The sequence below is a fragment of the Orycteropus afer genome, unplaced genomic scaffold (assembly GCF_000298275.1).
Source record: "Orycteropus afer afer isolate SDZICR_OR568_19922 unplaced genomic scaffold, OryAfe1.0 scaffold00359, whole genome shotgun sequence".
Classification (NCBI taxonomy): Eukaryota; Metazoa; Chordata; class Mammalia; order Tubulidentata; family Orycteropodidae; genus Orycteropus; species Orycteropus afer.
In genome coordinates this window covers 396,596-409,726 of record NW_006921946.1, presented here as the reverse complement: position 1 = coordinate 409,726, position 13,131 = coordinate 396,596, and the positions used below count along the sequence as shown (strand labels likewise).

General features: G+C 38.4%; 1 protein-coding gene across 1 annotated transcript in view; it reads right to left on the bottom strand.

Moving 5' to 3' along the window:
- The window catches only part of CADPS2 (calcium dependent secretion activator 2), a 420,173-nt gene that overhangs the window by 63,002 nt on the left and 344,040 nt on the right, over positions 1 to 13,131 (bottom strand). Inside the window, exons 20-23 of the mRNA XM_042782532.1 lie at positions 10,464 to 10,605; positions 10,219 to 10,338; positions 5,103 to 5,258; positions 3,609 to 3,756 (exon numbers count right to left, since the gene is read on the bottom strand). Of these exons, the coding sequence (XP_042638466.1) occupies positions 3,609 to 3,756; positions 5,103 to 5,258; positions 10,219 to 10,338; positions 10,464 to 10,605 (566 nt within the window). The remainder of the gene's footprint in view (positions 1 to 3,608; positions 3,757 to 5,102; positions 5,259 to 10,218; positions 10,339 to 10,463; positions 10,606 to 13,131) is intronic.

Genomic DNA, 13,131 nt, shown 5'->3' with positions numbered 1-13,131 from the left:
CACACAGCTGCCACAGGAGCGATTCACTCAGTCATAAACCACCCTGTTCAACACTACTACCCTGGGCCATGGAGGAGCACATTGGCACCATCACGTGCCATGGATGAAAACAGAGTAATAATTTAGGAACCCAGAATGGCTGTACTGTCGTGGGTTAGGAATTGAGAAGGTTTTAACCTAACAATGACAATGGAACAAATTTAGTGCGGATTTTTGAGAGGTAATTTCTTCCTAATTTAGATTTAAAAAGATCTTTGCTAGATTGGACTATGTAGTATATATTTTTAGTATGGTTCCAAATTGTTTAATAACCCACTGCTTTTAACAAATTTATTTGTTGCTTTCTATAAACTAGGGGCCACTGGCTTACCTGTGCATATAACACAAGTTTCTAATTTGCAGCAATTCCAAAATTTAGCTCATGTCCACATGGAGAGGAAGAGACTGGGAAATCGTGGATATATTTACTAGAGAGAAACAATAGTGTATAGAATCTTTCTTTTGCATTGAAATTGTTGTTTACCACTTTTTTCAGGGTTGCTAATGTGTTTTACACCTGCACATTTTGAACTATATTAATTGTGTGAAAGTTGTGAGGAACTAATTGTCTCCAGTGAGAAGGTACAGGTGCAGCCATAATGAACAGGAGCAGATTACACTTCAAAACCATGCACCTATTACTGCAAAGAATCATTTGAAAATGCAACAGTGTTTTGTCATTTGTGTGCGTACCTACTTTTCTTCTTAAGTACTAGAGCTAACTGTTTCTTACAGGGATGATTGTATAAAGCAGCGACAAGGAATCATTCAATCATTCAACAAATATTTACTAAGTGCCGACTGAAAGGCAGGTATCAAAGTGTATGCTAAAATCAGAACAAACGGATAAACAATATTAATGGAAAGAGGCAAGATGATTCTATAAAGCAGATGAAAAATGGGTGGGCTTATGAAGGGACTGTAGACACTACTGTCAAGCAGAAATCAGAGGCTTACATCAGGGTATTGAAAAACCTGAGGAGACAGACAGGCAACACAAGTTGTCGCTAGACCATCTGCTTCCTCAGTCAGGTAACTAGAGGTAATAAATCATGTTTCAGGTGATCAGAGAACAATAATTACTGAACATTCTATAACACTTACATATCATTACTTAATATATTTGTGAGGGTGTATGCCATGGTATTAGTCATGCATTTTTCCCCGAGTTGCTCAAGGACTAAAATAGGTATATACACACATAGATACACAGAAACATAAATTTTGGCCCAAAAGCTAATGTCTATGTGGGTCAAATAAATAGGAAACATTCACAACTGGTGGGTCTTCTCGTTCACTTCCAATTATCTCAGCCCTTCTGCTTGGATGAGAGTTGTGAACCCAGTGAACTCTTGCCCTGAGTTTGACTCCCTGCTGTCAACTGCAAGACATATAAGGTTTAACCTACCTGAAAAGCATACAAATATTTGGCTTAAAAAAAAAATTTTATACACACACACACACACACACATACATATATATATGCTGTTTTTATGTCTTTCTCTCTCTCTCTATATATAGACATAACATATATATAAAATATTGTATATTTTACATATATACAAATATATAAGATTATATATATATATATATAATTTAGTCAATCCTGTGTGCACAAAGGGTTTCTAACCACATTACACTGAGGTTCTGGGAGGTGCCTCAGGATTGCCTTATGCTGGGGAGAGAGAAGGCTCATGACAGGCCCTGAGTGGGCAGAAAGACTCTCACTGGGGGCTTGTATCTCGCTGAACCCCATATTGGGTTGTTCTGTATGAAGTGACCTTCAGTGTAGCCTGCTGGCCCAAGTATTTAGAGGCACTGCCATATGTGCTATATATCATCTAAATTCCTCTGGCATAATGAAGGAAGGAGCCCTGGTGGTGCAGTGGTTCAGCGTCAGGCTGCAAACTGAAAAGCTGGTGACTCAGACCCACTAGCCACTCCGCAGGAGAAAGATGTGGCAGCCTGCTTCTGTAAAGATTTATAGCCTTGGCAACCCTATAGGGCAGTTCTACTCTGTCCTATAGGTCACTATGAGTCAGAATCCGATCACTCGATGGCAGTGGGTTTTTTTTTTTTTTGAGTAATGAAAGTATATACTATAGCGATCTTGAAAATGTTAATAATCACTCTGCTTCTAAACTTATTTAGAACTCAATTTAAAGGAAAGCACATTAATTTGGTTTTAACTAATATTATCTTTAGAAATGTAAAGGGGAGGGGGTAATACTGTGGCTTGATGGGAACATTTTAGAACTAAGTAGAAGTGGTGGTTGCATAACATTGGGAGTGTACCAACTGCCACTGACTTGTTCACTGAAAAATGGTTAATTTAATGTTATGTGAATTTCATCTCAATAAATTATTAGCAAAAAATGTAAGGGTAGACATTTTCTGCAGCCTACCAGGGAAGATATTAGATAAGGCATACTTACGTACATATGTTTAATATGTCTGTGGTCTATTATTATGTTACAGTAAGCTTATACACATACATGGGAGCTCTGGTAGCGTAGTGCCTAAGGCACCTGACTGCTAATCAGAAGGCTGGCAGTTCAAACCCACCAGCTACTCCTCGGAAGAAGGTTGGGCAATCTACTTCCGTAGTGATACTGCCTTGGAAACCCAAGGAGAGGTCACTATGAGTCAGGTCTGACTTGACGGGACATAACAACAACATACACATACACAGAAACCAAAAACCTGAACATGGAATTAATTACATAATTTTAATTTTAGAAGATGAGAATGAAAAATGAATATTTAGAAAACTAATAACTCAAATGACAAAGAGCTTTTACCAAAAAAAAAAAAAAAGATGAGACTTACCCATTGACTACCAAACTGGATCATGCCATGGAGAAGAAAATAAAATGATGATGGATGGAAACATAAGGGAAGAATAAATGAGGAAACAGAATTACAATGGGAAAAAAAGGCAACAAATTGTCAATTTAAACAGATAATCTCCGGTAGAGATCCATTTTCACCCAATCACCACTCTCAACAAAAATAAAGCGTGGAGTAAAAGAAAATTGAGTTTCTAGGCTGGGGGTGGATACACACACACACACACACACACACAAATTAAAACAATGGGATATTTATCGAGAAGATCCAGGCCTTGTTTCTGAGTATGATTCAACTTGATCTTTAAAAAATGAAAACCTTCGTGTAAATTATGTATTTCATATGCTATTTTTTTGTGACTTGCCTTAATGGATGCAAACTCAGGTTACTCCACATTTGTCTAAACAAAGGAGGTAGTTTTCTAGCTTTCTAATTTGCTTGTACAAAGCAAGGTTTATGTAAATCCATAACACCTAAGCTGTTAAAAGGTTATCTGAAATGCAATGGCCACCTGTAAAATTTTAGGTAGTCTTCACATAAAAAAGAAACCAACAGGAACAAAGTAAGGGCATTCCATTATTCTAATAATGAAAAGATCAAACAGTTGGTGTTGGAGAATGTAGTCTTTTTCATCCCAGTTCTGCGAGTGCCTCTAGAAACGGCACCCTCTTCTGCCAGGGCAATCAGGGCTGTATTTCCATGTGGGACACTTCGCTTACCTCTTGTCCTCCATCCAGAGCACAGAGTTTGGTGCTTTGTTTTTTGGCATCAACTAGCACATTAAACATGGTACACACTGAGGCTGGAATGCGCAAGTCAGTTGTTTTGCTTGCCTTTTGCAGCTTGAGTTCAAATGCAGTTCTTGTTCTAGTCATTGAAACATGAATGCAGAGAAACATGAATGACATACATCCCATCTGATTTGTAAAAATTGAAAACAGCCCTATGCATGCTAATTTAAATCACACAAATGAGGAGGGAGCAGTGTTGCAGTGCTTGGGAGCAAGGGCATGGGTAGTTCTCCTAAGGTGTTGCATCTGAAAGATCCGACTGTGTTACTGTATGTTAAGCCCATCTTTATGCAGTCCCCCAGACCATAGCTCTACTTAAATGCAGCCAACTGCTACATGCAGTGTAACTGATTTAATGGAAAACCCCAGTTTCCCTTAACTGCCTGAGTTAATTTCCAAATAGAAAAATCACATGCTTTTCTGTCTTAAAGCAGAATAATATGTGAGGACTTAGCATAAATGAAAAACAAAACAAAACAAAAACTAGAAGTCTTGAAAACTGTAAAATAGTCCAATTAATGTGCAACATTAATTCCAATTAATGTGTGTCGTTCTTTTACATCACTTAGGTTCTCTTTCAAATACCCAATGTTGTAACCAGATTTTTGAAAGAAACGCCACAACAAACACTTTGGAGTTTATTTTGCTAAAGCAGCCAAAGAATAGCTGCAGATTTGAAACATGAGATGTCAAGTGACAAAGAGAACTTTTTTTTGACATTAAAAATCTAATCCATAGCCTTGTCTTATGGGGCCATTAAACGTTATTTGACTGTTATTCCAATACACTGCCCACACTGTTATACATATCATGAACACGGCCAATGGCAAAAAACAACGGTTGGCCAAGGAGGAGGTAGTAATGAATTTGAATGCACTATTAAAAACTGAAAGCAATTCGGAAGACTCCAAAGGCTCATAACCTATTTCCAGCTAAGCTCTGAGGAATATAGGTGGATACTCGGAACTCGTTTGATAGGGGTAGAAAATGGCAGGAAACGGTGAGTGATCCCAGAACAATTGATAGTGCTGATTACATTTTGAGTTTGCCATGCCGTTTCACAGCACACAGACACAATACATCATGTATAAAGTACTTAACAGATCTTTTCCATATGTCTCAGGAGGTATTACCTTGGGAATTTAAAGCATAGTATTCCCAGAGAGAAAACCATAAACATAACAGCAATGATGGCTATGATATGGGTGCTACCGATGAGGGCAGTGGCTGGGGGCCAATCCCAAACATTTCATCAGCTACTTGGGTCCCCCAAATTTAGGTCAGAGAGTTACATGCATTTAAATTTTACAATACTCGTATATAGTGAAGCCTTTCCTGTGACAATTATGTAACAGGCACTTAGTTAAAAGTGATATTCTGGGTGCTGGCATATTAAGCACCAACTTAAAAATTCATGTTTACCTTTTGACACAGGCCTCTATCATGTCACTAGCCATTAGTTTTAGCCTTTGCTCTAAGTGGTGGGCAAATTCTTGTTCTGGCCAGTGCAGATCAAAGACAAACATTTGCAGGGCATCGAGTTTCCAAAAAAGGTCTTCTGATGTTGCTGAGCCATTGCTAGAAGAAAAAGGAAAAAGGAGCATCATGAATGTCTACTGTCAACTGTGTGTGTCACCAATACACTGTGTGCTTCGTCGCCAACACATTGTGTGGTCCCTTCCAGATCAGTTGTCATCAATTAAAAAAACAGCACATAAAATATCTAGCCATCTCATAGCTCATTTGTTTAGCCCTCTAGTTCTTCCTTTTCTTCTTAAATAATAGGGCAACATGAGGAAAACAAAGCAGAAGCAAATACAGTGGTGAGGTTTCAAAAACTGGGATAAAATGGATAAGGATACTTGGCTAAGGAAAACAAATCAAATTTTGTACATAAGAACAAATATCTTAATTATTCTTTACCAATAAAACAAACATTTCCTTCTAGCAACTGAAAGATGTTAAGTTTTATGCAAGATAATCCCTATGACACCAACTAGTACCCTTCCTCTTCCAGCCACATGCAAATGTGCCTGTCATTATGTTGACTTTTGTCTGTCTACAGGTATGCAGCATATAACACAGGGCCCTTACATTTCTCAACTACAGGTAAAGGTGAAACAGGTAATGGACAGAAAAGTAACCACAAAGGCTGAGTAGGGAAACAGATTTTATTTCTGTTTGGAATAGATATTTGCCTTTTCTAGCTCATAATCAAATTCCAGCTTATTACAGAGTACGGCTAGACATGGAAATCGGGTGCTCTATCAGAAAAAAAACATGTATTTGTGGTCCTTACATTTAACTGTGGAACCAAGACCTGCCATGCAGTCACTATCATGACAACATTGCTCTAGGTGACAACATTTTCATACCATGAATGAAGGTAATTTGTGCAGGGGTACATATAATATTTGGGCAAAGGGCTAGCTGTAAGTATATAATCTAATAGAGAAACCGATGTTTTGAAAGTGAAATATGCCTACTTTAAGATGTAACAGAACTTAACTTGCTAAAGAAAGCCAAAGCCAGAGCAACAAAAAAGCTGCTTCCCAGCAGTTGTTTAACATAAGAAAAAATACCCACTGCTGTCAAGTTGATTCTGGCTCACAGTGACCCTCCCTCCAGGGCAGGTTAGAACTGCCTCATAGGGTTTCCAAGGATGTTATCTTAACAGAAGCAGACTTCCACATCTTTCTCCTTGGGAATGACTGGTGGGTTTGAACCACTGACCTTTCAGTTAGTAGGGGAGTGCTTAACCACTGTGCTACTAGAGTCACTGCTTACAATGTATTAGCCTAAAATTTACTGGAGCAAAGTAAAGCCATTCCATTATTCCAATAGCAAAAAGTTTAAACACTTGGTGTTGGAGAACTTGGTCTTTTTTCAGCCCAATTGTGTGAGCACCACCAGAAACAACATCCTTCTCTGCCGGGGCAGCCCTCCCTCTTTCTTTTATTGTACAGTAAGATTAAAGAAATCAAATAAACTCAAATTTATCACAAGAGCATGGCTGAAAGCTTTTATAAAGAATTATTTTAACAGAATGTATTGTTTTAGCTGAATATGTCTTAATTAGCTAGCTTTAAAAAAATCACTTCTTGTTCTGACTAAATAAAAGCTAATTACTGTTCCCCACCCCACCTCAGCATTGCAGCTCTGCAGCCAACCAACTTCTCTTTCCTCCTCCCATTCTCTGAGTAATTCCTTGTGATCTCCTTGTCTAGCCAAGATGTCCTTAGAGTTAAGCTCTCAAGGGACCAATCACAGCAAAGCACAAAACACTCATATAGCTCTTTACTCACTCACTGTCTCCTGTCCTTAGTATTCAGTACCCCCAAAGTGCCATTAAATAAAAAACCCAGATATCATCATGCTGATGTTGTTATGAAAAATTAATGTTTTAAAAATAATACCTTTAGTTCTCTCTTTTTTTTAACCACATGTATGATAAAAATAAGAGAAAAAAAAGACCAAGCCAACACCCCCATATCCATCCACAGTGTACAGTTTTACAGAGTAGAGGACCTATGTTTTAAGAAGAGTTGATTAAAATTGGCACCAAAATAAATCCACATAATTTTTTTTTGACTTTGGAGAAATAGAAGTGAAATAGAAGTTGATTAACTATTTGAAATATATACATATTCTTTAATGATACAACTCAACAATAACAATGAAATCCATCATGAAAGCAAAATTCCAAATAGTAAAGGTAGAATCCTGTTAAAAATGGACTTTCCCATAATATGTGACAATTAAATATTTATAGCGAATTTGGATGTGTTTCCTCTGCCTGTGATGCTACGGTAAGATCCTGAACAATAAATGTGCTTAATTGGGAATGTAATTAAGATAATAAGTGTTTGTTATAATTAAATAGATAAGACGATCAAATGTAAATAGTTTTTCTCTGGAGCTGGTGCATATAACCTGTAATTTATCGAGAATTTTCATTTGAAAGTTATTTCTAACCAGAGCTATTCCTAAAGGTATTATTAGGAGATTAAAGAATTCAAATGTGAATAACCGACTCTAGGATGGTTACTAAAAGTGCCAGCAGGAAACTTACCACACTGGCATTTACTTTGAGAGCTACAATACCCAGAAAGGAGTTTCTATACACAGGAGGGGATGTAGAGGGGCCCCTCTTAACACGATTTATGTTAGTAGGCAGGGCTGTGTTTTCCAACTCTCTGACATGACTCCTTTCTACTTAATCAGTAGTTGCATTCCTAATTTCCTGTATTAGTGAAATAGACATGTTTCTTGCTATTTAATGTTTAATAACAAAATGTCTTTCAAAAAACTAATTGCAACAATGTAACATTTTGAGTAATTCTGGGCATTTTGACAAAGAACTGAATGCTGATAACTTTGGCAGGTAAAGACAATCAGCTGAATGCTGATAACTTTGGCATTAACAAGATAATTAGCTTTTTTTTTATGTGCCCACAATGGTGAAAATATAAGCGCTTTATTTACAAAGCCACAGCTTGTCATGATTCCTGGCCTAAGATACAGGTCACCTTAAAAAGGGGCCTCTAGTACCAAAGGATTCAGACTCATATCTCAAATAATGGAACAGCAATGACAACAAACAAAATCTCACAGGATAATTATGCTCCTAACAATGGCCTTGGTCAAAATAAAGGGTGGTCAACAGATGAGGCACGAGGAAGATGAATTAAATGATACAACGGTATGAAGAAGAACAAAGAAATCATAAACTTGTATGCCCTCAAGTTGATTCTGATTCACGGTAATCCCATGTGACAGAGCAGAACTGTCCCATAGGGTTTCCTAGGCTTTAATCTTCCGAGGGGCAGACTGCCACGTCTTTTCTTCCCCAGAGCAGGCTGGCGAGTTTGAACTGGTGACCTTTTGGTTAGGAGCTGAATGCTTAACCACTGCACCACTAGGGTTCCTTATCATAAATTCAGAAGAGTTTGTTTTACTTCCTAGCTAATTTCTGATTGCAGAGACAATACTCTCTATACTATTATTGGCCAAAGTACCTTGCCTGTAAGAAAAAGATTGACACATGACATCTTGGTAATTATTATGAACAGAATGATGATGTTTAACTTGGAGAAATATAGTCCAACTATTTTGTAAGTTATTATTCTCTTTCTTGTCATTTCTTCTCTCTTTTCTTAAGTGTATGCTTACTTGACTAAGACTAGATTTGGCCGTTCATGGTTGGATAGGAAGAAAGGGTGTTGGTTATGTTCTTAACTCCTATGTCCACCTGGAAACAGAATCAGTTAATGATAGAAGTGAGGACTTTGGAGTCAAGCAAACCTGGTTCAAATCCAGCTTCTGTCACTTATTTGCTGAGAGACACTGGGCAAATTTCTTAACTTCTTTGTGCCTTATGTTTCCTGTAAAATGGGGATAAGGAGTCTTCCCTCACAGGGTTGTTATAAGGATCCAATGAAATAAAGAACTTGGCACTGTGCCTGGAAAATGGTAAATTCTCAACACATAGTAGCTATTTTTCTTCTTCTTATTCTAGCTGATTTCATATGAAATCTTGGGCAAAGTGTGTGGTGCCTGTCTGACTTTTCCTGGTTGAAAACTAGAATGATTCCTTCAGTGCTGTGAGGCTTGTAATTTTGAAAAGTATAAACTATAAAAAATAATGATGAAGGTTGATGATAGTAACAATAATAAAATAGAAAGCAGTGTGAATCATCATTTACTGAGCGCTTAGGATGTGCCAGGCACTTTCCCTAAACTATTTCTTTTAATCCTCATGAGAATATTTTTAAATTAGGTGTTATAACCATCTTAGAGTTGACGGAAGCTAAAGAGGAGGCTTAAAAGGATAGACAATTAGTAAGCTAGTATCTAAATTCAGGTCTGATCAACTCCAAAGGCCAGGTTCTTTTCACTTCAGTGACTGTTAATTACTGAATCTGCAATAGGCAGGCTCTTCACTATGTGGAGTTAATAAATATGGTTTTCAATTATATAAAGATTATTTTAAAACAGCAAGTTGTACCAGTTGATATATAAAGGGGACAAAAAAATAACTTCCTGGTGTTGTGAAAGAAAGAACAATCCCTTCCCTGCAAGCGGAAATAATGTTTGTTTAAAGCTCAGACTATGATAAAAAATAGGAAAAGATTTTATTATTAAAACTGTTCTCAGAATGGTTTTCTTTGTGTACAAGGTAAGTCACGTGGGTAGTAACAAAACCAGATGGGTCTAAAAATCCTATATATATTGCTTACCATGATGACTAGCTAAATATGGAGAACTCTCAGTGTATCGTGTAGGGTAGAGTCTAAAATGACCCCTGCCCCATAGATTGTATATGAACTACATCAAAACATTTATCTAAAAAATCTACATCATTTATCATCGATATGCTAAGCTTTGCTTAATAGCTTAAAAAGCTCAAACAAATAAAACCAAAACACAGTACTCATCCGATGATAAATGCCATGCATTCTAAACACATCTGCACAGAACACAGCCCAGGCCATGCACTAGCTAACACACGACCAGGAAATAAGTGAGGGATACACACGTGGACTCATATAAAGAAGCCATCCATGTAGGAGTAGAAAAGCTAGGAATCTGTGGAAGATTAAGAGGCAGACTTGGAACTTTTGGAAGAGCTACATTGGGAAGACTGTTGGCGATATTCCTGTAAAGAAACAAACAGTGTGGGAGGAGGCCACCATAAGCAATAACTGAAGATGGCCATGTGTAAAGTCATAAGGTCAGGACTGAAGAGGTAGGTATTCCACGGACACCAGGCAAGATACCTACTTGACCGGCTGCCATGTCTCTTGCTCAAAACCTCTGTGAATTGACTGGGCGATGGAGGACTCCATGAGATCGACGTAGCGGACAACCAAGGGCACAAAGATTTCTTGCAAGTGTTTGTGAAATTTTCCATTACACAGCAGTGCTGAAATAGCCAAGCAGAAACATGTCTGTCAGATGGATAATATCAGGCATTTGGAAAATATGGCTTAATAAAATGTTTCCTGAAAGATTCTGATACAGAAGCCAGCGGCTTTGGACTCCTGGTGAGCCCATGGACGCGGAGTGGAACTGTGTTGTACAGGTTCTTCAAGGCTGTCACCTTTTGAAGCAGACTGCCAGGTCTTTCTTCTGAGGCACATTTGGTTGGGTGCAAACTGTTGATCTTTTGGCCAATATTCAAGCTCTTAACTGTGTGTGTCACCTAGGGACTGCCCTGACAGAAGAACTGATAAGATACAGAAGACAGTGGACTATACTCCCCATATGAAATAATTATGCCATGGAGATTAATCAAGGGATGTACGTAATTGCCTTCTCTATATGGGTCTTGGAAACACAAATAGGTTATATCCCTATACAATGTTGATTTTACTTTCTCAGAGGTCAAACACAGGAGGAACATGACTATTTGCTGGAGATACAGGGATCTACTGCCATCACTGACAGTCTATACACATGTGAATGGAGTACACAGAGTTGGAATCTCTATGCATGGAGCCCTGGTGTCATAATGGTAAAGGACACAGTTGCTCACCAAAAGGCTGGCAGTTTGTACCACCCAGTGGCTCCACGAAAGACAGACCTGGCAATCTGTTTCCATGAAGATTTCAGCAAAGAAAACCCTATGGGGCAATTCTACTCTAACACATGGGGATTCGATTCGTTGAAACTGACCCAACAGCAGCCAACAACAATCTCTGTGCTATGCTGTGTATCACATAAGAGCTAACCTTCATCTCTTCAGCTCGACTCTTTTCATTCACCAGGATGACGACTATGGTCTGTTCTAGTTGGCCAATTTTTTAGTACTTTGTGGATTTTCTTTTCAGTCATGAAAATTTCCCCATCTGTGTTTAAAAACAGCACATCACATGCAGTTTCCTGTTTTCCCTTGCCTTAATGGACCCACCTAAAGCAGTTGTAAGAGTCTTAGACTGTGTGCTACTGGGACAGAACTGAGGAATGCTGATCAAAGGTACCCACTTGTACCAAGTGAAGGCTGCATTCCATGCACGGGACATGGTATCCTTGCCAGCAACCTATCAGAGGCCAGCATGTGCCTAAGTTACACCATGAAAGAATATACAGTCTGTAGGACAATACCGAGTAATGCTAAGTAGTAGTCAATAAAGAATTTGTTAGCAGTTTTTCTTGGGTGGTGGTACTATAGGTTGCAAACCTTTTTCAAGTGAACATATCCTGAGTTGTGACTTTTTTTTTTCTTTAATGATCCTTAAAGTGAAAACATGCTATTGAAAAATATAGTGCATGGTTAGGAAAGGTGTATCTGAACGGCTGGTGTTTAACTGAACCCAAATGACAGGGGAGCTAGCCACAGATGTAGAGGGATGGTTTCTATGCAGAATGGACAGTGGGCACTAAGGCTCTAGGGAGGGAGTATGCCCGGGTTGCTTGTCGAGGATGAGAAGGCTGGTGTAGTGCAAGTCGAGGGATGGAAGGGAAGAGTCGTCCAAGGGGAGATCTAGATCGTAGGATGTAGGAAGGAGTGTGGGCATTACTGAGAACAATCCCAAGTATTATTATTATTATTATTTTTTAAGTAGAGGAGTGACCTGATATGATTGCTCTGGCTGCTGTGCAGAAAACAGAGTAGGTGCCAAGTGTGGAACCAGAGAGGAAAGTTATGCTCAGTCTTCATGATAGCAAACCAGGTGGATGACTGTGACATGGACTAGGGTGGCAGAGGTGGGCAATGGTGAAAAGACTTCCAGGAATCTCATTCATTTGTATTTATTTGGAGAGCTGCATAACACTGCAAACTGTGTGTATTGCCTCTATATCTAATTTCTAGCAAACTCAACAGTATTGTCTTAAAAAATACTTGGCTAAATATAATCCAAATTGCCAACTTTCCACATCATTTTCTTCAGGGCAAAAATACCCAGAACACCTGCACAGTATTTTAAAACTTGGGCAGCCTATAATGCTTACCTCAGTGGTATGTACATGAAGAGACCCATGGCATATAAATGAAATGATTCTGAAATCTGTCAGAGCCCGGACAGCTACAGACACATGAGAATGGAGTGATTCCAAATATACAAGGAAATACAATATTGATTTCTTTCTACTTCTGATATGCTTTAGTGTTTTTTTCTGTGGTTAGACAATATTTTCTGGGTTATGTATACACTAATAGATTTCCCATTAAGCGAGAATGATAATCGTATTTTAAAATACATGTCTTATTTAGGAGACTAATGTTATCTTAATGTTGTTTTCATTAGCACACAGAAAGCAGCTTTATTTATTTCTGGAGATTCAATCATACAGGTAGAAGATATTATGTTGTTGTTGTTACATGCCATCGAGTCGGCCCCGACTCATAGCAACCCCTCCTTGGGTTTCTGAGGCAGTATCACTACAGAAGTAGATTGCCCAACCTTCCTTCTGAACACGTGGACTCATATAAAGAAGCCATCCATGT